The sequence below is a fragment of the Neofelis nebulosa genome, chromosome 5 (genome assembly GCF_028018385.1).
Source record: "Neofelis nebulosa isolate mNeoNeb1 chromosome 5, mNeoNeb1.pri, whole genome shotgun sequence".
NCBI lineage: Eukaryota > Metazoa > Chordata > Mammalia > Carnivora > Felidae > Neofelis > Neofelis nebulosa.
In genome coordinates this window covers 84,529,176-84,556,124 of record NC_080786.1, presented here as the reverse complement: position 1 = coordinate 84,556,124, position 26,949 = coordinate 84,529,176, and the positions used below count along the sequence as shown (strand labels likewise).

At 37.0% G+C, this 26,949-nt stretch overlaps 1 protein-coding gene across 6 annotated transcripts in view; it reads right to left on the bottom strand.

Moving 5' to 3' along the window:
* OPA1 (OPA1 mitochondrial dynamin like GTPase) overlaps positions 1 to 26,949 on the bottom strand; it is an 86,041-nt gene that overhangs the window by 39,410 nt on the left and 19,682 nt on the right. For all 6 annotated transcript variants that reach the window (XR_009262098.1, XR_009262097.1, XM_058730870.1 and 3 more), the window contains 14 exons: positions 22,686 to 22,739; positions 19,181 to 19,285; positions 17,410 to 17,496; positions 15,801 to 15,914; positions 11,809 to 11,889; positions 11,608 to 11,682; positions 11,224 to 11,295; positions 11,041 to 11,140; positions 10,595 to 10,725; positions 7,950 to 8,022; positions 7,783 to 7,855; positions 6,394 to 6,509; positions 5,459 to 5,523; positions 4,594 to 4,670 (listed from right to left, as the gene is read on the bottom strand). Coding sequence is in view for 4 of the 6 variants with exons in the window: in XM_058730870.1 (XP_058586853.1) it covers positions 4,594 to 4,670; positions 5,459 to 5,523; positions 6,394 to 6,509; positions 7,783 to 7,855; positions 7,950 to 8,022; positions 10,595 to 10,725; positions 11,041 to 11,140; positions 11,224 to 11,295; positions 11,608 to 11,682; positions 11,809 to 11,889; positions 15,801 to 15,914; positions 17,410 to 17,496; positions 19,181 to 19,285; positions 22,686 to 22,739 (1,223 nt within the window). In the remaining 2 variants the exon portion in view is untranslated. The remainder of the gene's footprint in view (positions 1 to 4,593; positions 4,671 to 5,458; positions 5,524 to 6,393; positions 6,510 to 7,782; positions 7,856 to 7,949; positions 8,023 to 10,594; positions 10,726 to 11,040; positions 11,141 to 11,223; positions 11,296 to 11,607; positions 11,683 to 11,808; positions 11,890 to 15,800; positions 15,915 to 17,409; positions 17,497 to 19,180; positions 19,286 to 22,685; positions 22,740 to 26,949) is intronic.

The following is a 26,949-nucleotide window of genomic DNA, read 5'->3' as shown; positions in this document are numbered from 1 at the left end:
AAAAAACAACTATTTCAGTGAAGAAAAAAACTGAACTCTCAAGAAAATATGTATTTGGCTTCTCCCAAACTAATTTCTACTGCGAGATAATACGACAACATACAAAAAACATTCTGCTTACCAAAAGCAGTCAGCAACCTCAACCGTCTACGACAGCCACTTTTGTAGCAGCAACATCCTGGCTGTCCAGAAGCCAAGATGCAATTTTCTTAGTTGAGGAGCGCCTACACTCCCTCCCATCCAAGACTACTCATGCTCACTTAACATTTTGTGTAAAGTCAAGTGTACTGAGTCAATCGGCTTAGCTGCTGGTTTCCCCTTGCTAATTTTCAGGTCTTTTTTTGGGTTACAAGCAGAAAACAAAAGAAAGAGTGTGAGGAGAGGACACACCACAGAGGACCAGAAGGACAAAGTCAATTTAGTCATGGTGTTAATGACACATAATGATAGGCGGAAAATTTTAGGAGCAGGCTGGAAGAAAAAAAGCTTGTCAGTGCCTCCAATTTGGATAAAATTTTAAACACAAACTCAAGATTTCTGAAAGATAAGCAAAAAACCAGGATCCAGCCTCTGACCACCAGGGCTTTATGCCACTCCTGCGTCAGAAAAGACTTGGTCTGTTACCTCCTCCCAGGGGTCTGTGGGGAAGGAACTGACATTCCAGACACCCTTTTGAGGAGATAATAACAAAATCCCAGACCACCAAATCCTGACGAGCTTAGGTAATGTTCGCAAAGGAGGCTGTTTTCCAGTCCACCACAGGGAGCTCCTGTCACCCATCCTCACCTGCCCTTTTGTCACCAAGCTGCTGTCCTCTGTCCACACTCCCCCTGCTCCTCTCCCTCATAATCATGTTTATTGTGCCCCCAATACTCTGTTCCATAACAAACAAACCGCTTTACATTCCCACTCTTCCCCCGTTCCATATATCCTCAGACCTTTCATGGCTTTCCCTTCCAGACAGTGACTGTCCTCACATCCTGCTGACTGGAAGGTGCTTAGTTAGGGAGTGGAAGCCAGGTTCCCTTCACTCCAAAATCTCTTCCCAGACAAGAGTCCTCAGCTCTCGTGTAAACTCCAGTGCTGTGAGGCCAGTTTACACCGTCTGCTACCCTGACTTGAGCCCTTGTTTACGTTTCCTAGCATGTTTTAGATGATGGTAGACTTCTCTATTCTAAATTTTGCCATCATCTAGGGAAAAGTCCATAAACACACAAAATTCAGTTAACATTATAGTTCTGCTCATTCACCTCTGTACTTCCAGGATCTTTGTCTATACTGCACGTTAATCAAAACACTTTTCAAAATAGAAATTTCTTCTTTCAAAGCAAAGGACTTACCCTATATAATAACTTCAACCAATACAGAAAAAGTAGTAAGTCCTCCATAATTCCCCTTTCAGTGGTATAACCACTATTCACAGCTTTATTTATCAATAAAACATTTAATGCCTGCATAAATATTTGTGTGTTTACATAAGTGGATCAAATTGCACATACTATGTTAGTTAAAAGCATATTGTACCGTTTTCCATGTCAATTTCCTACATTTTTCCATAGTGTCATCACAGTAATACACTCTAAGAATAAATCAAATATGACATAATTTCAAATAGGAAACGGAAGTTTTCAATTTTTTTACACTAATTCAAAACCATGGTGACGATTCTTACGATTCTTATGTTCATCTTTGTCAAATATATCTTCACTCCTATAAATTAGCAGCAATGTAATTACTGTGTAGAAATGCACTCACTGTTTAATGAACTTCTCAATTATCTACACATCTAGTCACTAAATCCTGTCAATTCTATCTGCTAGGTGACTCCTCAAATATTTCAAAACTGTCTCCTCTTCTCCATCTGCACCATCCTGACTCAAGTTCAAGGTGCCATCATCTCTCATCTAGTAATTTCAGCAGCCAGTGGCCTCCTTGCTCACTGCCTCCTTCTTCACAGCATCCCACTTGCCCTACTATAAAGATCTTTCTAAACTGCAAATCTGCCCTAAAGATATTCAGTGGCCCTTGGTGCTCATGGGATAAATTCAAAGCTTCCAAACATGGCTTGTATGGCCCTTAATAACCTGTATCTTGTTTCTATCTACTGCTTTCTCTCCTGCCTCTTGCCTTCTTCTATGCTAAAGCTGTAGGTAACACCCCTCAGCCACCTGTGTCCCCTTGCTTTCTCTCATCTCCTGGCCTCTGCAATTCTCCTGTCACACCACTTATTCTTTAAATCCAGGATTATGGTACCAGAGATCTTTTCGATTCCTCAAATCTGAGTCAGGGGACTCAACTGTGCGTTCCCATTTTCCTTTCATTTTTTCAAATTTCAACAAAATAAACTCAGTACTTTTAACCAATAGCTGTATGCATAACACTGTAGCATTTTTTAAAGTGTTTCTATAAATCCAGCCAGCTATCCTTCTAAATGACATATGAAAAAAAGATCTATCTATAGTAACAGTCACATAATGTTAACGATATATCAATATCTTATGCTTAATGTCAGCAATCAATCCCTGATGATCAGGTCAGGTATATTGTGTGGAAACACTGAAAGCCTATTTCTCCCTATAATGCAACTTACGTTGAATATAAACCCCCAATAACTTTCTTAAAATATAGTTACAGTAGACTAGAATGCCTTTAATAACAAACTATCATGTTTAGGACATAAAACGCTTGTAACACTGTTTCCAGATCACCAAATATAGATCAAATAGTCCTGGCAATGAAATAATTAACATCTTAGGCATGCACCCTAAAATATCACATAAGGCATTCATTATGCAACAAGAACAAAATACTGCTTAAGGCAACATCAACTATGTCACAAAAATAAAATATTTTGGGTACAATGCAGTTGAATTCAGTGTGGCATGAACAGTTACAATTAGGACCTGCTATTTTGATCTATGTTTGTATCAAGCTTTAGAACCAGGAAAAAAAAAAAAAAAGTTGATCTGATAAAATACAGAATCACCTGCTCCAGCGGCTCACAAAATACATCGCTAGCAGCTACATGTCCTCCTTCCCTCCCCTGCCTTCTCTACAGGCACTCTGGAAATATAGGCTTCTCAGCCCTTCACAATTCCCTTCAGCCACCTGCATACTAAATAAACGGTGTTTAACCTCATGGTTCACTTTAGTGCAGGAATACTTTGATTTCAGACTGTTCTGCCCAAACGACATTAACCATTTCATCTGGTGATGCCAGGAATTTACAGAGGCACCCTATTTTTCTCACATAAACAGCATTACCAGCTATTACAGTTTACATATCACTTTTCGTGTATACTGTCCTCATATAACCTAGAATGGAAGTAGTGTTCATTCTTTATGCACGTGCGCACGCATGTGCGTGTGAGTGTGTATACACATCTACCTCTCGCAATTTCAAAAGCCATTTGGCTTACAGAAAGCCACAGATTGGTTTAAAATACAAATAATAACAAAGATAATCTGGATATATATACACACTTGACTAATCAATCAACAAGTATAGATAAGATCAGAATCCTTAGAGGAGAGGAGATTAAAAGTAGGCAAATTTTGACTCCTTAAAGAAAATGGTTCACCACTGAGGAAGAAAGGGCACCAGGATGGGGAAACTAGCAACACTGAATTCAAACTTAAGTACTGGACACTAACTGTCTAGGCTCAATTTTGATAATCTTCAACTCTTTACAGAACCTCTTCAACAGAAGAGGTACAGAAAATATTTATAAAGAATGGCAATAAGGATAGTTCTATTCCAAGAATGATAAATTCTTAGAAACAGTATAGGCTTCATTAGAAACATAATTTATGTACAATGAATTTGTTCATTAAAATATGACTGCAAAAAAATCAAGGCTATTTATACATAGCTTACTTGAGGTACATAGAACCTATTCTGGTTAGTGTCCCATTCCAATAAATTTAAGAGTGCCAAATTCACATACACATAAATAGAAGGTGATAGTTTGCCCTGAGAGAGATTTGCAGGAGTGGTTTTCAAAAGGATGGATTTACCTGCTATTTTTTAAGAATCTCAAACAGAATTCAACTTGAAATATTATTTGTACAAAACATATGAGGTGTATATTATAAAAAGCACCAACTGCTCCTGCTCAGAAATGAGAACTTAAAAATACATACCCTTTTCCCTTTACAAACCAATTTTCTCGATAGCTTTGTTCTGTGATTAATCTAACAAGAGTAACCAATTTTGAAAGACTAATCTTTAAGCACAATTTGATGAAACTTTTGCCTAAATGACTTTAAAGAAATCAAAATTAAGTGTTTATTAAGTATAAGGTAAAGAAAAACCTAAGATGAAACAAGACTTAAAAAGACTGTGGAGAGAACAATTTTTCAGAATATCTTTTCTGAAATATACTTAAATAATTTATTGTACTTAAATACTTACCTGGTTAGACAACAAAAGTGGTTATGTTTTGAAAAAAGACATACTTTTATACTATTACTTATTTACTAAGTGTTTTGGGGGATGAACCAAGGCTACAAGTCACTGCTTTATCAACCTAAATGTCAGTATTTCATTATGATCTATATAGCAATATTTTTGAGAAAAGGTCAAATACTCACCAATGTTTTGGTGTGACCTGGCTCAGACTGATAACTTCATCGAGGATTTCGTTTTTAGCTTTTTCAAATAGTTCATTCTAGGTAATATAGATACAAGTAAGTAAGATTTTCACAAGAGAGTCAATCTGCCCTGCCATGAGTTTCAGAGATCTCTACAAAGGCCTCTGACAGGCAAGCAGGCTGAGCTTAGGTTTGAAGCAGGCATGACCAGCAAATAATGCTCTTCTCTTCTAGTCTCATTTTTAGGAATGAGAAATAGCCAGATAAGGACAAAGACACTGACACAAATGTCTACCTTATTCACTCAATGCTCACTGTAGTTTTTCATGTAACATTTATTCAGTCAGGTAAGTTTTTCACATAACAAATGTTATGTGAACGTATTAGTACATATTAACTTAGTCCATTAGTATTAGTAAACTGATGCTGTTTTATAAAAGACGGCATTTTAAAATCAAGGAATACCAATATTTAAGTCCCACTAATCAGAGTATATTTCTCCACAGTAAATGCTGAAAAGGTAAAAGAGTCGATGTACGATTTTCAAAAGTCTGTATTACGTAAATATGTTAATTCTAGAAGACCTTTAAAGAATGTTCTTCATTTTATCAGAAAACATTTTTAAATACTTGCTTTAGTATCTTATGATCTGTAATTATTTTTTAATATTATGTAATAAATAATTTAAATTATCGTAGAAGAGATAACTGCTCCGGGAATGTATTCTTGCAGCTCTATATTAGTAATCCTATGGTCAAAACCGAAGCAGGTTGGCTTACCAGAGTTTGCTCATCAACATAAATTTTTGTTAGAGCACAGTATCAAATAAGACATATACAAAATACATGAGGTACACAAACATTACCCGGTCAAGTTCTCGTAGGCGAGGATAGTTATTCTTCCACTCAGTTTCAAGATTAAAACGTGTTGCTAAGGAAGAAGAAAAGGTGTTCCAGTTTAAGGATTCTCTTTCTTCCCAGCTGCAGTGGTTAAAGGTGATCTCACACATCTCTGTACTAACAGAATTGCTGAGTGCACGCCTATGGCTCCTGAGTGCCGTGGGCTCTCAACATGTCAGAATCTCACCTCTGCAAGTTTTCCAAACTAATCTCCTTGACTTTAGTTTCTCCATTTTTAATCCACAACACACACAAGGGAACAGCTCAGTACAGCTGCTAAAGGCATGGATTCTGGAATCACACCACCAAGATTCAAATCCTGGGTCTATTCTCGACCGTGTATGAGCTGGGTGCACCACTTAGGTAAGTTACTCTGTGCCCCAGTTTCTTCTTCTGTAAAATGAGAGTAACAACAATACTCTTAAGGTTGCTGAGGGACTCAGCAGGTGGACTTTCCACATGGGAAAAGGGAAGGTAAGTATACTCTCATCAAATGAAACTACGGAAGCAAAGCCAAGGAGCAAGAAAGCGTGGCATTCAGGAACTGGTACAAAGTAGCTGAAGCACAGGCTGCTCTGCCCCCCAACACCAGTCCCCTCCTCCCTCTAGAAGGGGGAATCTGAGTCCACTATGGTTTACTAAGCTCTTGCTCTCAAACCCTACTGCAAACTTTCTACTCGGTTGAAAATCTGCAAAGTCCTCCTTGTGATGTTTCCTCTCAAGGTGAAAGTGTTCTCGTACAACAACTAAAGATTTGTATTTTTTCCATTTTCCACATATTACCTAACAGAAAATGAAGTAAAAAGCCACTGTTAAAGGAATAAAAAATCTGACGGATGCCTAACCTTGCCAACTAATAAAATGTCTAAAGTTGTCAGCTTATTTTAAACAGCCAACTTACCTTTGAAACTATCAGCCTGTTGCTCAACAGACTCTCGTACCATTTTCCAAAAGCAGTCTGATACAGCAAGGCTTAAATTTCTTGTAGTCACTTGGTGTGCCTTTAGCATGCTTGTCCTATTACAAAATAATAAAAGCTAAAGTACATAAAAATGGCAAGAAGGACGATAACTATCACCAAATTTGAAAACGTGCTCGTTATGATAATGTAATGAGAATACCACTCTCACATTTTATACTAGCACTATCTAATAAAACATTCTGTGATACAGACAACGTCCTGTATCTGAGCTATCCAACATGGCAGCTACCAGCCACATGGGGCTATTGAGCCCTTGGAGTGTATGGCTAGTGTGCTGAGGAACTGGAGTTTTAATTTCTTTAAAGTTAACTAATTCACACTTAAATAATCACCCGAGGCCGGTGCCTGCCATGCTGGACACCTCAGTTCTCTACACCTGTCAGTTCCCGTCCCCATAGATAAGACTCAAGACTATGTTTGCAAGAACTATCTTGATTTACTGTACTGATGCAGAGGCAAACATACCTTGCCATTTTAAGAGACTCTCTACATACAAGGTAATTCAGTTGTCATTTAACTCTTCCTTTTTACTGTTTTTCAGGATCTTATTTTCTGTCAATATCTATTTAAGGATACCCCTTTGACATCCCCAACCCCCACTCTCACTTTCCCCAATACTGAAAGAGAAACGAGTACATGTATTTAAAAATCTAAATTTTGAATTGTTGGGGGCGTCTGGCTGGCTCAGTCAGTAGAGCATGCAACTCTTCATCTTGGGGTTTTGAGTCTAAGCCCCACATTGGGGGCAGAGTTTATTTAAAAAATAAGTAAACATAAACACCATAAGGATGGGTTTCTTCAAAAAAATAAATAAATAAAAATGTAAGTGTTGATCTTAAAAAAGTCACTTCATAAGTAAAACAACTAAAGATGTGTCCGTTGTCCTTCAGTGCCCATATCCCCAGGGGCAATTTTTCACGCGAGCATGTATTGTACCATGCGATAAGCTGCTCCTAATTCTTTTTTTTTTTAATTTTTTTAATGTTTATTCACTTTTAAGAGACAGAGAGAGACAAAGCATGAGCAGGGGAGGGGCAGACAGAGAGACACAGAATCCATGAAGCAGGCTCCAGGCTCTGAGCTGTCAGCACAGAGCCTGACGCGGGGCCTGAACCCATGAACCACAAGCCCACGACTTGAGCCGAAGTTGGACGCTTAACTGACTGAGCCACGCAGGCGCCCCAAGCTGCTCCTAATTCTTAGTACCCTGCAGGCCTGCCTATTACATCCAGATCACTATTTCAGAAAAATTCTGGAAATTGGAACAGCTTAAGTTCCTCCCTCCAAGTATTTAAAACATATACCTACTTTAGGAGTTTTGAATTCTGAAAAAATTCTTCTTCATATTCTCTTATAGCTTCAATGCTTTCAGAGCTGTTCCCTAGGGAAAGACAATGAAATTCTCACTAAGAAAATTAATCTTTATTATTTGAAAACAACAAAAACTGAAATTGTAAGAATCCATCTTTGCATACCTTTTCCTGTTACAACAGCAAAATAACCTAGAGCTTTCATTGGGAAGAGTTTTCCTTCAATTATCTGCTGAATCTATTTTTAAAAGTGGGAAATAAATGTGAGATGTAGGTTTATATAATTTTTTGAAGCATAATATACTATTCATAAAGCAAACTTAATAATGCTGTATATACATCCTCAAATATATAAATCTATACAAAAGTATTAAAATGTTTTTCGATTGCTACCTGAGGGGAAAAAACACATTTAATTTCACTACACTACAAGATGCATTATGAAAACTGGGAATGCTGTACAGTGCTTTGGGGTCAGGCCTTAGTTTAATTTCAGCTCCTCCACTCCTTAGCTATGCAGCTTTAAGTAAGCTGCTGAACTTTTTCAAAATGATGGCTGAAAACATGATATGAGGCAATATGGTAGGTACGTTACCACAGTGCCAGGCACGCAGAGTCGCTCAATAAATAGTAGCTGCTGTTTTTATTTTCCCATACTTTTCTTCAAATATATAAATCCTAACCAAGTTGGACTTTTTTTTCTCTTTTTTTTACAAATATTGGGATCCACTGGCTCTTTTAGGGTCAAAACCCTTTTCTAAACGTATTAAAAGCTAGAGACCCTGTCCCCAGGAAAATGCACATTTCCACAGAGATCAATCCCTCATACAATGTAAGAGTTCCTGCTCCCTGTGCCTGTTCAAATTAATACTGCAGGTAAGAATCCATCCTCTAAGACAAGTCACAGCCGTAAGCCAATGCTGAAGCTTTGGTATAAAAAAGGACTGATGTAAATTTCAGTTGCATTTCAAAATAAATATAAACTATCCTAGAGAAGAGGGGAAAGACATGAAAGAAATAAAGGGAGCTGGGAAAGAGGCACAGAATTTGCTTCTACCTCGCTTCTCCCCTCCTCCAACCAGGACCAAAACCGCCACAGCAGGCCTCCCACACAAAATAAGGCAAAGCAAAGGTCATGGAGGTTGTGCACAGAAGAGTTAACACAGCAGGCCTGAGATTGCTGTCCTTAGAAAGTCTGCTCGTCCTTGGCTGGCATTTGAGGACCTCACTGGTAAACAATTCCCACACTGACATAAAACTTTCTCCACATAACAGTGACTCATTGTGCAAGCAGTGTGGTTTTGGCTGAACACTTGCTTTCCTTTGGGCGTCTGGAATTTTGGTACTTCAGGGTGCCTACATGACCAGCCCCCAGTAAGAACCTCAGGTGCCGAGTCTCACGAGAAACTTGTTGCTGGAGGGATTGAGCATTTCCCACATGACTCTACTAGGAAAGGGCTCTTGGAAACCTGAGCCGGGTTTCCTCCAGACACCAGGCTCTCGCACTTTAGCCTTTCGTGATTTTGCTTTGCATCCAATACTGTTAATAGATCTTAGGCTTAAGGGTGACTATGTGCCGAGTCCCGTGAGTTCTTCTACAGAATCAGTGAACCTAGGGGTGGTCTGTCCTGGGAACCCAGCACAAGAGGCACAGTCCCAGAAAGTTTCAGGTGGGAAGGAGAGAAACTCTATGCAGTAGTACAAGGGATGAGTAGTTCTAACGGCAGATGTTCTATGGGGGACAGAGATGTAACAATAATAACAGATGACAGCCACCATGTATATAAGACTTTGCAATGTTAGAGCACTATTTCAACCACTTTACAATGAATATTTAACTCATTAAACCTTCACAGCCTATGAGATAGTACCATTAATATCTTCATTTCCAACAGATGAGGAAGCCTAAAGCACTGAAAAAGTTTAAAAATTTACCCAACATGACACAGCTAGCAAAGGGTAGAGCCAGCTTTTGAAACCAAGCAATCTGGCTACAAAATCTATATTTGCAACCACTACCTTCTGCCTTTAGCTTTGGTAAAGAACATGTCCTACGTCAAGACTGGCACCCTAGTAAGACTTACAACGTTACCTTGAAATAAAATTCTTTTGTTGTTACAGAAGGACAGGAGGGACACTGAACCCCATGAATAGAAGTAGCAGAATTTCAGAAATGAAAATGACCCTAAGAGACCAACTAGATTGATAGCATGGATTAGGCACTAACTCGATGCAGAGAAGTAACAAGATTTGTCCAAGGACACACGGCCGGTTGGTGGCCAGATAAGAATGCTGAGGCCTAACACCAATCCAATGACTTCTCTAAAAATCTGCTTCACAGTCTTTGAGCAGTTGGGAAATAAAATATTAGCAAAAAAAAAAAAAAAAAAGTATACACAATGTCCAGAAGGTATTTATAGTGTGACTAGTCTTACACTAATTTATGAAAATCAACTAAAAACAAATTTAGAAAAGAAACACCACAATCATTATTTTGTGGTTAATTAAGAAGTAGTTAATGACTGCACATCAGCACGTAAGATTATATCAGAGTAAGCAACATTAGTAATTTAAGAATTTCTGAAGCAAACTAACTGAAATTATGGAATTTTATTTATACTTCAAAATTACACTTAAGTAATTTACTGTAACTTTCTAATACTTTGTTTTTATTGAGGAGAAAAATCCCACCAAAGTATTCCACAAGGACTTTTTGATTGCTTGTTTCTTTTGTTTTTATAGCCAGTTCCTGCTACAGCTGACGCTTATACAAAGAATCTGTTCTCTCATAATAAAGAGCTTGTCCTCACCCTGCTCGGGCTAGCCACGTTTTTTTCTGCCAGGTCTACTTTGGTCAAAACAAATATCGTCCTCCTTCCATGAGGATCCATTTGACTGACCAAATCTGTAACAATGCTACGTTCAGCATCCACAGATCCATCTGAAAAAAAAATTGAAAAATGACACTGCAATGATTGCCAAGTAGATTTTGTAACTTTAACCCTTGTATCTACATTATACTAAGAAAATTTTTCTTAATACATTTATCTTAGTTATGAAAAGAAATTCTAGCTAATAAAAATTTCTGTGATGTTTTATCAAAATATTCTTAATTTCATTTCTACTTACTAATAAAACGAATGGTTTACAGAAGGGCAAGACATATTTATGTTGCATGTTTATGTAACATGCAAAGCTTAAGACTGCTAAGGAAAGAAGCGTATTGGTGCGATTAAAACCTTTTGATAAGATTTACCTTGAATACATAGTATGATGGCATTAGGATTCTGCATATAAGCTTTGCTGATACTGAAAATAGTTTCCTTTGTGTCAGGAGCCATGCCTGATGTCACAGTCTTGAAGAAAAAGGTTTTAAATGTCATTATACATGTTTTCCACAATAGGAACAAGATAAAATGTAAGTTTTGTATATACTTACATTAATCACACCTGGTAAGTCAACAAGCACCATCCTTTGCAGTCCGGGGCCTTTTACGTTTAAGGATATGGTCTACTCAGGGAAACAAAACAAAAGGAAACTAATTGTGGGGGGCGGTTTGTTAGGGATTTATTGGTGATACGTGTTCTAAAAATTCTGTATCTCATCCATTCACAAAAAAGTTACCCTTTCTCTGATCCTAAAAGTTAATCACTCTAGAAAACTACTCACAAATGATACATTATTTGGAATATTAAAAAAAAATCTGTCTTGAAACAGCTGTATTCTCTAAACATGAATGCCAATATCATGATTTATTTCCAATCATTTGGATTTCCATAAAACACTTTCCATAAAACTGTTAAAATGAACTACAACACTTACCTCAGGACTAACAGTACAGCCTTCTTTCACATTTTTCCTCATTCGGAGTTCTATTTCATGTCTTAGTGCTGCAAGCTATTAATAGAAAACAACAAAATCCTGTGATAATCTTCCTTTAAAAAATATTCCAGTTAGTTGTCGTTCATAAGCTTATACACATTATCAAGTTACACACATGAACCTCATGTAAATTCTACTTACATCCTCCTCTTTGGTAAGATCGAACTCCCGAGAACTATCTTTAAACAAGGCCACGTGGTGAGGACCTTCGCTCAGAGTGACCTGAAATTAACAGAAAATGGACACGCAACAGTGCATTTACAATTCACGTTGACTCCCACAGCACTAACACGGCCTAGACAGGACCATTGCACTGCACGCATCAGGTCCCTTTGCAGCACACACCAGGAGCATCCCTGGGGGCTGTCAACATGGCAGCGCAGAGATCACAGAACTATTTATCTGTGTTGTCCATACATCTGTCACAAGTGTCATAATTTCCCAACAAGCCTGCGGCTACTCTTTCATGACTGAAAGTGCTGCTGCCCCTCTCCTTTCCCAGTTAATGGCTACACAGAGTACTGAGCACAAAACCATCAATCTAAAACTTGAAAAACAAAAAGAAAATCTTGCATTTAACCTCAAAGGTAAATTTAGGTAAAGGACAATTCATTTATTCAACTTCTATTTATTGAGGGCTAACTGTGCAAGTGTTGCAGGAGGGAAACAAAGAAGGGACCGTCCCTGGCTTAGACCTCACTGCTTCTGGGAGAAGTATACACAGAGCTGACACGACAGTATAGTAAAACCTAGGTGCACACAAAAGACAGTGGTACTGACCACAGAGGAACTAAGGCAGCCTTCGCCCAAGGAGTGAGTGATGTTTGCATAAGGAATTCTCTAACAATGCAAGGCCCTGTGAACAGGGCCTTCCTGAGAACTTCTAACCTTCACATTCTTTTTTCTCTTTCTTTCTTTCTTTCTTTCTTTCTTTCTTTCTTTCTTTCTTTCTTTCTTTCTTTCTTTTCTTTCTTTTCTTTCTTTTCCTTTCTTTTCCTTTCTTTCCTTCCTTTTCTTTCTTTCTTTTCTTTCTAACTTTTCAAGCTTCTCTATAATGTTCCAGTTTCATTTTTAAAATACAATTCCTTCTAGTGAGACTACCTAAAGCGGGCTAGATAACCAATAAAATCCAGCTGGTTGAAAGCATCAGAGAGCAACCATGGCAGCCTGAACTCAGTCCAAGACCCCCGAGGATGTTAGGGACACATTCTGATGGCTGTTTTCTCTCAGGGTGCTAGCAGATTTGTGGAACACGGTAGCACTGGAGAAAAGGTTACCAGTCTTACTGGATTGAGGAGACAAAATCAGAGATCAGGGTATCAAGCAGCCCTGAATTTAAGGTGCTAAAGCCCCAGAAAAAAATGGACAGCAGAAATGAATCTCCAAAAACCAAGCCCTACTTTTTGTGCACAATTGCCCCCCGTAAGGCATTTGCACATGTGGAAACACAGCAGAAAGAAGCTGCTAAAAAGGCTAAGTCAAGATTTTGGCAACTTGTTTAGGAGAGACAAAAATTGAGTTCGGAGTCCATCAAGGAGAAGTCTTCTAGCAAATTCTAGAGGAGTAATGGTGAACTGGAAAAAAACAAAACAAAACAAAACAAAAAACCCAGCCTTTTATGTTTCAAGGGAATCTGTCCATGATTTACTCACCTGCCAGAAGAAAATTAACCCCTTCCTAAAATATAACATTGTCCACAGCCGCTATAATTACAGTGCTGCTCACAATGCAGAAGCTAGGTTTACAATGTTTTCAGAGATGATTATAGAGCAAGGCATGAGGTGTAGTCAATTTCCCCCCACAATGGAAGTATTCCAAGTGCCCATCAATAGAAAATGGATCTATAAAGTTGGGTACATTCACACAAAACCATAGAGCAATGAAAAGGAAACTAGTTTTACACAACATAGTTGAGTTCACACCCAGACCCAAAACAGTGCACTCTGTATGGATCACACTAGACCGCTTCATTTCTGGAAGATTCTAGAATCAGCCTCATTGTCTATTCTGGTCTTCATTCTTGATGGTGTCAATTTTCTAATTCTCCAATTACTCTGTACCTGACTACCTGACGTAAAAAAAACAATACACAACCATACAGCTTCCCCTCAAATTTATGTCCACAGATCTTAATGGGGACCTCAGTATGGCTCAGCAACTCTATTATTTCTCAGTTTCTCTTGTCAACTCACTTCTGGCCTAGAAAGTCTTCCTTCTTAGCTCAATCTTTAACACTTTCTCCCTTCTCTTTACTTAACAACTGATAATCTAGCCTCTTAGAGTCACTGAGCAAGGGGAAGTAAGCAGAAGGAAACTTGCACATATTCTACTTCATTGCCTCCACTGGTAAATTCAGCGGTCGATTCTCAGTCTTCACTCCTTGATCTGTCAGCAGCTTTCAACCTCGCTGATCACTACCTCCCCCTCGGTATTTTCTTGACCTGACTTCCACTACACTGCACTGTTCTGATTCCCTCTAATACACTGGTAGCTCCTTCAGAAGCTCCTTTGTTGTCTGCTCCTTCCTCAACCTCTTAATCTTGGGTATGCCCAGGACACAATCCTTCATCCTGTGTCTTCTCTCTCCTCACTTCCTTGGTGATCTTACCCAGTAAGATCATGGAGTTAAATATCACCTTTAGATATTTGATTACGAGTCCTAAATTTATGTCGCTAGCCCAGACCTCTCTCCAAATTCGTAGCTCCAACTGCCTATTTATTTGTTAACATCCCTTGCAAGTCCCAAACTCCTGATCTTCTCCCCAGAGCTAATTCACTCTACTCCAGACTTCCCCATGTCAATTACATGTGGAAATTTATTCAGGCCCAAAACACTGGAGTTGTCCTGACAACTGACTCTTTCTCTCTATCAAGTATCTCAGGAAATCCTATTGATGCTGCTTTCAGAATAGATGCATAATCCAACCATCTCTTATCACCTTCACTGCTACTTCCCTGGTGTAAGAATCACCTAGACACTCCAATAGCTTCCCATGTGGTCTCCGTGGTTCTACCCATCTTGCTTATGTCTATTTTCAAAACAGTAGCCAGAGTGAGCCTTTGAAAAAGTAATATTGCTCTATTCAAAACGCTGGACTGCTTATTTTATTCAAAATAAAAACCAAAGTTTGCATGATGACCAACAAGGCCCTACTGATCTGCTTTCCCTTGCCTCCCATTATCCATACTCTGACCTCATCATTTGCTAATCTTAACTGTGCTCTAGCCACACTGGCCTCGAACACGAAAACCACCTAACCACCTCAGGGGCTTTACACTAACATTTTCTCTGCCTGGAACACTCGTAGACTAGATATCCACACAACTTCTTCCCTCACTTAGTGCAAATCCTGGTTCAAATGTCACCTTCTCAATGCAGTCTACCAACACCCTGGCAGCCTCATTTCCCTTGTCTGGCTCCACTTTTTTTTTTTTCTTTTTTTTTTTTTTTGGCAAAACACCCACCATCTTTTAACATACTACATAATCTGGTCACTTATTCTGTTTACTATTTATTGTCTGCTTCCTCTACTAGAACGTATCCTCCATTATGGCAAAGATCTTTGTTTTGTTTACCAACACACTGCCTCAAACAGTGCTGGAATGTATTAAACGAGTCCCAGCCTTGTTTACCTCAAAGGCTTTGCTATTACAATCGTTCCCTCTCTCTTACATCATTTTTACCTCTGAAACTGGATCATTACAATCAGTATATAAAAATCTCTCCCTTTACCCAACATATTTCCACTGTTGCTACCCCATTTCTCTACTCTTCTTACAGTAAAACTAGGAAATTTATATTTACTAACTCCACAGCCAATATTCCCATTCTCGTACTTAGCCTCTCACTAACCTCACATTGAATAAAATCTAGAGTCCTAACAATGAACAGCTCAGTGCAGTCTGACCCCACCATGCCTCTGCCCTCCTCTCCCATCTTTCTCCCCTCACCTGCCCAGCAACTGTCACAATGGCCTCCTGGCTGTGTCTCCACCGATTTCCACAACAGGAGTACTTCCCAGTGCTATGTGTCAGTCTTCTCATTTACAATTCTTCATTTCAACACAATGAACAAACTTGACGGAAGCTGCTACTTTCCTGAGGAGCTTCGCCCAGATGGCCTGCTGTCCTACCTTAACTGGAGAACGTGTCATCATCTCCCCAGATCCTCGAGGGAATATCCGCGCTTGGGCAATCATTTCCAGCACACTAGTTTTTCCAGCACTCTGATCTCCAACCACAACAACCTTATCACAGAACAAATAACATTTATTCACATTTTAAAAAAATGTTTATTTATTTTGAGAGAGAGAGAGAGCGCAAGAGACCATGCACAAGCGGGAGAGGGGCAGAGAGAGGGAGAGAGAGAATCCCAAGCAGGCTCTGCATTGTCAGCACAGAGCCCAAAATGGGGCTCGATCCCATGAACCATGAGATCACGACCTGAGTCAAAATCAAGAGTCAGACACTTAAGTCACCCAGGCGCCCCAGAGTTTTTAATACAAACTTACATTTAAATAGATTTGAAATACTGCTGAGGTTTTTTTAGTCTTTTAAAATAGCTACAGCTAAATGATTTTGAAAACACCATCCGGAAAACAAAGATGGCCAATACACGTGTGCCTATTGAAAATATAAACAGGAAAATATTAATTGGATCCATTATTTATAACTAAATTTGTATTAAAGACTTGTGCTAAGCAAAATAAGTCAGTCAGATATCATGATTTCACTCATATGTGGAATTTGAGAAACAACAGATGAACATAGGGGAAGGGAAGGAAAAATAAGATGAAAACAGAGGGAGGTAAACCATAAAAGACTCTTAAGTATGGAGAACAAACTGAGGGTGCTGGAGGGGAAGGGTGGGGGGTGGTGAGTTAAATGGCTGACAGGCATTAAGGAGGGCGCTTTACGGCTGAGCACGGGGTGTGATGTGTAAGAGATGAATCACTGGGTTCTACTCCTGAAGCCAAGACTACACTGTATGTTAACTGACTTAAATAGAAACAAAAACAAAAACAAAAAAACAAACAAAAAAACCCTTATGCTAATTAAACCACTACTTCTAAAACCATATCATTTCTGTTGTACACATCTTTTCCATAGCTAGTTTACTCTTTACAAAGACATTTTCAATTCTGTGAAATTAAATTTCCCTCACTAATTTAATCCACTATTCAGGTATTTTAGTACCATGAGTATTACAAATATATAATGGCAGATACCTGATAACCTTCATTACACATAAATTCAATGTGTATATTTATACAATGGGCCAAATGGACCAGTGAACCAAAACAGCCAAACAACATTCAATGCTTAAGACATCATGTAGAACACATAAATAATATTATATAGGTAAAAGACATATGTCTCTGTTTATGTCTGTGTGTGGTGTGCACATATGTATATGTCTATATTGTGTGTCTGGGTATATATACACAGAACTTTTTTAAAACGTGAAGTGTTCTTGGGGTGCCTGGGTGGCTCAGTCGGTTGAGTGTCCGACTTCGGCTCAGGTCATGATTTCACGGCCCAGGAGTTTGAGCCCCGCGTCGGGCTCTGTGCTGACAGCTCGGAGCCTGGAGCCTGCTTTGGATTCTGTGTCTCCTTCTATCTCTGTCCCTAACCCACTAGCATTCTGTCTCTGTCTCTCTCAAAAATAAATAAATATTATAAAAAACGTAAGGTGTTCTTTTGCTAATGAGCAAGTTCACTATGTATTAATTTTTCACTTACCCTTGGCAGATGATCTTGTGTATTGTAACTGGCGTCATAATCAGATAGAACATCAAGAACTTCAGAATACATGTCAATCAAGGATTTCTACAAAATTTTAAAAATTAGTATGAAACAGTGAACACATTAAAAAAAAATCAGATGTGTCAAGAGAAAAAAAGCTGATTAATCCAAAATGTGTTTCCATAATGACTGTATTGTTTTTTTCCAATTATATAAATACACATTCATAGTAAAACAGTGTGGCATGAAATTCCATTTCCCTCTTATCCATCTTATTTTATTTAGAGATATACTGATTTAATAAAGTACATTAACTGAGGATTTCCTAAGCTTCTAATGAAATGTTAAAAGAGGGACGTTATGGTTTAACACTGAAGAGCTAAAATAAATGCCCAACAAAGGAAGACCATTAACACCATAAGGCCAAACAAGGAGTCAAGTGACCAACTGCAAGGGAATCATCCTCTATCAAGTTTGGTATGTGGATCAGAGGGAGACACACAGAGAGGGTGAGAAACAGAGACCGAAGAAAGGATAAAAGGAGAGAAAAAAAGTCACCAAGAAGACCGTTAAATCAGTAAGAATGAGTACGTGTACTGTGACAACTGGGCAGATGAAGGAGTGAGAGCATCAGGGACAGACATCCTGCATTGTTTTTCTGTGTAGAACCAGGACAGAACATGGGACCCAGCAAACAATAAGCTTGAAGAAAGTATCTGATGAGTGACTCAACAAATAAGTAAAACAGGTGGGAAAAAAAGGGTTACTGTCAAGCACGTAATAATTAAACACAAGTTTCAATGCAAGGTAGGAACAAAACGAGGGGCCTATGTTTTCTTGCATCTCATAACACCTCAAAGTAATTAAATGGAAAACAACTGCTATGCCCTCCACCCCAAAATAAAAAGTTCTTGAAATTTTCACTACCATTTCATTTTATGAGAGAAAATACTGTTTCTGAGGTGAACTCTATTAACACTTGGACATGACTTCCCTCAATTGCCACATGTGACTTGTGAATAAAGCCATGCTATTTATCTGTTTTATGCAGTCGTGATTTAAAGTCAGAACTACTAATACATGTTGGTTAAACTAGTACTACTTAGCTTTGGACCTTGGCTTCAGAATACATGTCATGATTTATTGTAGGTTTGCTATACACAAATACTGTTTACTTACATGAGACAGAAGTTAAAAATATTACTTCAATTTAATTCAGCACATACAGCCTGGTTTAGTGGGCAATAATAAGATTTAACTTACCAATAATGGTAATTACCAGTGTGCTGATGGTCACAATCCCAGTATATACTTTTTTCCAACATTCTCTAAAATATCTAAGAAACCTTCCAGAAAAAAACGTGAATTCTTATAAAAGTGAGGAAAGTGAACCAATCATTCACTGGAAATACAAGTGTGGCAATGAAGCTAAGTCGTATCTAAATGTCCATCAACTCACAATTCTGATTTTATGCCGCAGAAATTAAATAAGCCTAAAGATAAACTGGCTATTTCAGAAAAATAAATTGATTCACAAGAAATGATTGTTAAAAGTATGAAGATTTTATAGGCCTAGTATGAAACAAATGTCTGGAGACTATAATTTGTGAAATGTCTTAAGATAGGAAAGACTTCCCAATCTCCCAAGGATATCAAGTTAGAAAGAAAAGGATAGAACATATTACAGCTTTAAAAACGTACTGACTGAATGCACAGTGTGAAATGGCAAACTTCTGGAACTAACAAAATTCAGATAAACTTAAAATACCTTAAGCTTTCTGTGATGGATGCCTTTGTCATCTTTCTGTAATACTAATTTTCTTAATTCTTTGTTCTCTTTTTCTAATCGTTCCAAGATCCTCTGGTACTTTAACTGCAACAAAATAATACCATAATTACATAAGAAAAAGATGGGTTAATAACATAATTAAGTCTAAATTGAAATCTTCCAAATTCCTGAAGTCATATCTCCTATTTAAAATGAGCTTTTCATTTATAAAGCTTCTTTGAAAATGTTGGAAATAAAATAAATTATATTATCTCACACAAACAGTGGAATTCATTATAGTTTTCTATTATAATCTGGCATTTTATTTGGAAAATTCTTTGCTATTTACACTGAAGAAATTAAGTTATTTAAAAATACTAAAATGTAAGAATTTAAAGAAGCAAGTTCTTAAGTACATTCTATTGAAGTAATATTTCCTATCACATCAAAAATTTAAATTTTCATTATGGGGACATTTGACAAAAATTCAAATTCTTCCCATTCTCCATGTTATCTTATGCTGTAATTAAAATGATACAAAATAGGGGCGCCTGGGTGGCTCAGTCAGTTGAGCGTCCGACTTCGGCTCAGGTCATGATCTCGCGGTCTGTGGGTTCGAGCCCCGCGTCGGGCTCTGTGCTGACAACTCAGAGCCTGGAGCCTGTTTCGGATTCTGTGTCTCCCTCTTTCTCTGACCCTCCCCTGTTCATGCTCTCTCTCTCTGTCTCAAAAATAAATAAACATTAAAAAAAAATTTTTTTTAATAAATAAATAAATAAATAAAGTGATACAAAATAACAATAACTAACAGTACCTGAGCATGTATTATGTGACAGGCCTGATACTGAATGTTTTAACAGCATTAGTGTCCTTAAGTCTTTAAAGGAGACATAAGTTAGGGGCCAGAGGTTAGGGACACTTGGTAGCCTATCCAAGGTCACAGAGTTCTGAATATAGGTCAGAGTCAAGAGCTTAAACTGTCCAAATTTTGGTTACATTTCCGTGGCTGGAAATTATACATCAATTTTTAAAATACTGATATAAAAGCAGATTTAAAGAAGACTAATACATTGACAAATACATTTGACAAAACAAGACAGATTGTTTTGTCAAAGCAGATGCTTAGCTACACGCTGTTCTTCTCAAATACATGTGATTCTTTCCTACTTGGTCACCTCAGTTGGTATAATATTACTTCTTGCCTAAACATTAACAACGTTCAGAAAACTATTAAGAATTACTTCTCTCTCCAACCAGCAGAATGTTTACATCCAACTTATAATATCATGCCTTTTAAAATGGAAAAGAAGGGGCGCCTGGATGGCTCAGTCGGTTAAGCGGCCGACTTCGGCTCAGGTCATGATCTCGCGGTCTGTGGGTTCGAGCCCCGCATCAGGCTCTGTGCTGACAGCTCGGAGCCTGGAGCCTGTTTCAGATTCTGTGTCTCCCTCTCTCTGACCCTCCCCTGTTCATGCTCTGTCTCTCCCTGTCTCAAAAATAAATAAAACGTTAAAAAAAAAATTAAAAAAAAATAAAATGGAAAAGAACCCTTAGGAAAATTTTTAAATTGGTGTAATCTCAGAATGAAGTAAATAAATGACAGGAAGTCAGGGCCCTGTCCTCAGAGAATGTTAAACTTGAGTCAAATTTTAAAAAACATATTCTGCAGTAGGACTCTGTACTATGAAACAAGTAGAACTAGAGGCTAGATTCTACTATAAACTTTTTATTTTAAACACACTTATTCATTTATATGTAGTAATAATATATACAACAAAATTATGGCAGAATTAAATCTCTGTTTTCTAATATGTTAGCCACTAGCCACTATAGCTGCTGAGCACTTTGAAATGTGGCTAGTCTGAACTGAGATGTAGCGTTAAGGGTAAAATACACATCAGATTTTTACAATTCAGTATATAAATAAAACACCTCATTAATATTTTTATACTAATTACATGTTTAAAGGATATTAATTTGGGATCTACTGGGTTAAATAAAACACACTATTAAAAATATGTTACCTATTCCTTCTTACCTTTTTGTAACGTAAAAATTTAAAACTACACACGCAGCTTGCATTATGTTTCTATTGCATTTCAGTAATACAGATAACCCCATGGCTTATTACATCAGGAATTTTTCATACAGTGTTTTTGTCAATACCCGGTGGCTGACACTACAAATCGCTCAAGTCAAGAGTTGATATCAATGGACATACAAGTGTGGTAGGATTTCCACTGGCTCATTTCTTTATAAATATGGAATTAATTTTGGGGTCTACATTTTCTGGGGATGGAACCATTCTTTGGTACAGGTGCCAATCTATAGCCATCCTGCAGAGACATGCTACTGAGTGGTCTTCCAAAGATCTAGACCAACAGTTCCCAAACTTAAGGATGCATCAGAATCACTTGAGGGCTTCTGAAAAGAAAAATTACTGGGTTCTACTTCTAGAGTGCTGATTCAGGGGGTCTAGGAAGGGGTCAATAATTTGTATTTCTAACAAGTTCCCAAAGGATACTGGTTGCTACTGCTCCAGAGACCACATTTTGAGACCAATGATTCTTAAACTCTAGCTGAATTGAAGACTGGAATTGCCTGGCTGGGAAGTATTTAAAAATACATAGGGTGATGGCCAGAGCACAAGTGATTATATGGTATGGTCTGGCATAAAGATCAATGCATAGATATCAAGGAAATCAACCACAGATATTAAGAAAATCTGTGACCAAAAATATACTGATTAATTTTATCTAGGTTGCCCCTTGTATTTTTTTCCCCTAAAAAGAAAGCTCTTTAAAACAAGTTTTAACTTAAAACAAAATCTCAATTATTGTATATCATTGTTATCTATGTAAAATAACAATTATACTATATGTTATATACTACAGTTGTGTTTATATTACATTATAAAATAGTAATAATCATAATACTATAACTAATGATGAAGTGGGTGATAGGGCAATTTTGCACTAGAATATACCTACTCATCACACTGAATACAGCATGTCTTTAAAATAATAGTAGCTTTATAACCAACTATCGGAGAATAGATTTTCAAATTAGTGCCAGAAATACATTTAGAGAAGTCATTATCTGACTATTTTGAGGATTTAGAGAAGTAAAGGAAAAAGATACTGAGGGCTGACTAGAACTGTGGTTTCTAAAACTACTTACATTAATTAGCCTGTCAATGTAAATGTACAAGCATAGGTAGGTTTACATAAGGATGAGTCATTTTCCCTCATTTTTGTTTTTCACAGCAGTTTTTCTTTAAAATTAGAAGCACAAGATTCACTAAAAAACAGGTCTTTACACATAGAAGGAGTTAACCACACTTACCAAATTCCTTATCAATTTGCTTTTGCACTTTTTTTTACATTTATTAATAAGGGTGTATCATCAAACCACTCCAAATTTTGCTTTCTTAAAAAAATTTCCACATCACCAAACTTAAGACTATAACATAAAGTCCCTGGTTCTTTCTACTCATCCGAATTACCTGAGTATGCAGAAGTTCTTCTTGAAGCTGGTCAATTTTCTCTTTGTCTGTAACCTAAACATTTAAAATAAATTAATTTTATTTCCAGAGAAATGGATTTATGTAAAATGGGCACTAAGTTAAAATTTTTTGAAAAGTATTTTTGAAAATAAATACTAACTTTATCTGCATATTTGATCAAAGCACATTTTAAATCAAGTGATTAATGAATAAAGTAAAAAAAAAACTATATTCACTACAATTGCTCATCAAAATTTCATAACTGTATTCATAAGTAAAAGCCTTAAAAAGCAATCACTTTCAGGATGCTATTCTAGTGATTTCTGATGAATGAGTCGTTATAAAATGAAGAGACCAACACACGGTCACTACCATTTTCGTAGGCTGTTTTGTTCTCAAGGACAGGCATTTGATGCTTGGAGAAAAAGGGCACAGATACCTACAGAATGTGTTCAGGGAACTTATACAGGCTAGGCTATCATTTATAGCTACTGACGAAATTCATTGGTCATAGTGATATTTTAAGCATATACTACGCCTTTCTATTCTATAAGTAGGGAAGTATTTAATAAATGCAAAGACCCTGTATTTTCAGAGCTTTACGTGGAGCCTGATGCTGGTTTTTAAATTCAGTTCCAGTACAAGATCTGCTAACCCATAATACAGTGAATGCATCAGTAGCAATAAAGTTGAGTAAAGCAACTAAAATTGATTGAAATATAAAACAAAAGTAGGATAAAATCTACAGCTATTGTGGAAACTACTTCCAATTGTTATTAATGCTGATAACTCTAAGATAAGATGCCCCAAAACAACATAGAACTTTATTGCATTATCAGACTATAGTCACAGTACAATTCTAAATATGAAATGCAATGATCAATTTTAATTAAAATGATGTCAATTATGGCAAATCCATGTAACTGTGCTTTGACTCCTTGGTGAGGTGAAGTTGTCATACTCAGTCTTTCAAAAGAATGATCTAATTTCTAATAATCAAAACTTGTAAACATGAATTTATTTCATAGGAGACAAAACTCAAGGTAAAATTCATGTACGTCCTTGTTCACTTTCATTCAATGGCTATTCAAGCAATCAAGATATCATGGTAGCAAATATATACGAAAAAATTTTAAATGATTTGCTTCTTGAGACAGATGTTAGTAACTCTTAATCCATACAATAAAAATTTATTTTGCAGTTTTAATTCCTATTTCCAAATACTTTCTCAAAATAATCCTGAAATTTCTTGTAAATAAAAATGACAATGCTTGCTACAAATGGTAAGTATATTATTTTTTCCTTAGAAGTCTATGCCTAAAAATCTCCAAATATGATTCAGTAATTAGAAGAAAAGAGAATATAAAACAAATTTTGTATTGCTGTTTTCTCATTCTTATATAGCAAGCAGACACTTATGAAGAGAACTTTTCTCATTTGATTGTGTTTGTATAAAATGGACAAGAATTATTAATAGTCACCTCAAATGTGAGGAAACAAGCAAGTTGGGGAGGAACCAACAACCCAAAGAACAAAATCTTGAAGACCAATGAAGAAATAAATTCTTCCATATTGTTTTCGTGTGGCATGCCATCATACTGTAATAATGCACTCATAAAAATGTTATGCACATTAAATTCCCAATTCATTTTAAAAGGTACTTGGATTAATTCTGTTCCATTAAATACTCATCTGACACTAGCTAAATTAGTATGAAATTATATAAACAGTATTAGCATAAACTGTTTTAGTTTTGAATGTGAATATTTCATGACTTCATGCAATATGTCCTTAATTACAATAGAAAATCCAGTGTTAGTCTACATCTGGGGCAAGAGTTAAGAAACTAATACAATTACACAAAAAGTTAGAATGCTTACTGTAAGCCAAGGACTATAAAAGGCTAACTCGGTAATTTGGTAAAATAAAAAGGGTATATAAAAGGTTAAAAGGATATAAGGTTATTAGAATATTACAAATAACAATCTTTATGCTAATATTAGAATTTAATAATGATGACTGTTAAGATTTTTATAAATTCAGATTTTTAGGAGTATTTAGATTTATCACTTGCCCTTTCTGGCACAAGTGTTAGGCATGACTCATGCACAGTTTTATCAATATGCTTCCTATCTGCTTGGTTTAATGGAACATCAAAATTAACATCGTATTAAAAGACAGGTGGTGGTGGAGTCAAGAATTAGACCTCACATTTTCTAGGAAACAAGATGCAAACCTTTAGGTTTACAAGATAAATATTAAAGATACCGAGAAGATACTTTTACATATTTTCTTAAGGGAACAGCACATGCTATTTTGCACGTATCACTTATTCAATATCTTAACTGGCAGTCGGTATATTTAATGTTGATGCACTTTGCTGGTAAAATTCAGCTACCTACGACAGGAGTTCAGTTCTTGCCCTATTGTTTAACATACTGTTTGCATTATGAAATTTAAAACTCACCCTGACAGAAATAGGTATCAATGGTCTTGAAACCAGAGCTTTTCTACAATTCCAGGGCTGTGAAACTGATGGAGAAAGAGCGGAATCCTCCGCAGAAACAAGCTAAAGCTGAAAGAGAAAAACCTTTACTAGCTCCTCACAAAACCAAGCCTGATTTTTAAATTTTAAGTATTTCTTCCTACTAAGCCATTGCGGCCATTCTGAAATAGCAAAATACACATATAAGGGACTCGCAAACATTTCCATGTACGTGTACGCCCCTGCATGAGCTACAGGGACAGTTTATTAGCTGCTACTATAAAAAATGAAGGCCTGGGGCGCCTGGGTGGCGCAGTCGGTTAAGCGTCCGACTTCAGCCAGGTCACGATCTCACGGTCCGTGAGTTCGAGCCCCGCGTCGGGCTCTGGGCTGATGGCTCAGAGCCTGGAGCCTGTTTCCGATTCTGTGTCTCCCTCTCTCTCTGTCCCTCCCCCGTTCATGCTCTGTCTCTCTGTCCCAAAAATAAATAAACGTTGAAAAAAAAAAAAAAAATTTAAATTAAAAAAAAAAAAAAAAAAAAAAATGAAGGCCTACTTACATTTCAAGAAGGTAAGGAAGGATGATTAAAAATCAACAAAAAGCTGTGGCTTTGTACCTCAAGAAAACCTCACACACCCAGAGGAATGCTATAAATCTCATGAATTAGGATTGGGATCATGAGGACAGTGAAGGGCTGAAAAGTCACCTGTGTACCAACTACAGGGGGAATCGGGGGAAGATGCAGTAAGGGGTATGACATCATCATAGAAGAGCAGGAATTGTTTTTAAAGTTCCATTTACTTTCACACAACTCCGAAGTGGGCCAGACTGTTTGGTGCTCTCCTAAGTATGCCTTAATAAACAAAACAGACGGAGGTACAGTCCTATCAGTTGCTATTTTACAAAAGGGGAAAATGAGGAATAAAATGGTTAAATGAATAATCTGAAAATATCAGAAATGAAATGTTATCACTAAACCTGAAAGCAGGCTAGAAAGTAGGCCTCAAATGAACATCAAACTTGGGCAATGTAGAAAACGAACATTATTCACTACTAATATCCCTTAAAACATCAGGTTCAAAAGTATATTGATAATCTTAAACTGTATCTTAAAATCTTAAAATGGAAGGCAGATCTATGGGACTCATTTCAAATTCTTTTACCATTATGAAAAAACAAGAACAACTTGCAGCTAGAGCTATCCATATTTCTAACTAACATACCAGAATATAGTAGTTCCTTTGCCTTCTTTCTGTAACAAAGCTAAGGAACAGATGGTTAGCTTTAAGCATCCAATTTGTTAGAATATTTAAATGGCACTTCAACAAAATACAGAACAGAGAATGCTAAAGCACCATTTAAAATAAGCCCTTCCTTGGTTTAACACATCTACTTTAACTTAACCAAACAGGAAAATAACTTATTTTCTGTTTCCACCTATGTTGTTCGCTCACTGAAAGCTAAATATACAGGAGTTGATTCCACAGCCCTGGAATTGAGAAAAGCCAGGAAGTGACACTGAAAAGATAAATGAAACTATGAGGCATACTCTCAAATATTACCATCACCAAATGCGATAGGGTTAGTAAGCAAATTTATTGCATTCAATCATTATCTATAGTATTGGGTAACTTCAATATCAGACCCTACAGGAACCTAATTAAATGGCTGAATTTCTTTTCCTGAATAAAATCTGTATACGACTTTAAAACTTTCCTGATCTAATATATGCAACATAATTAAGCTGATGTCAAGATCTCAGAATATAACTTTAAAATC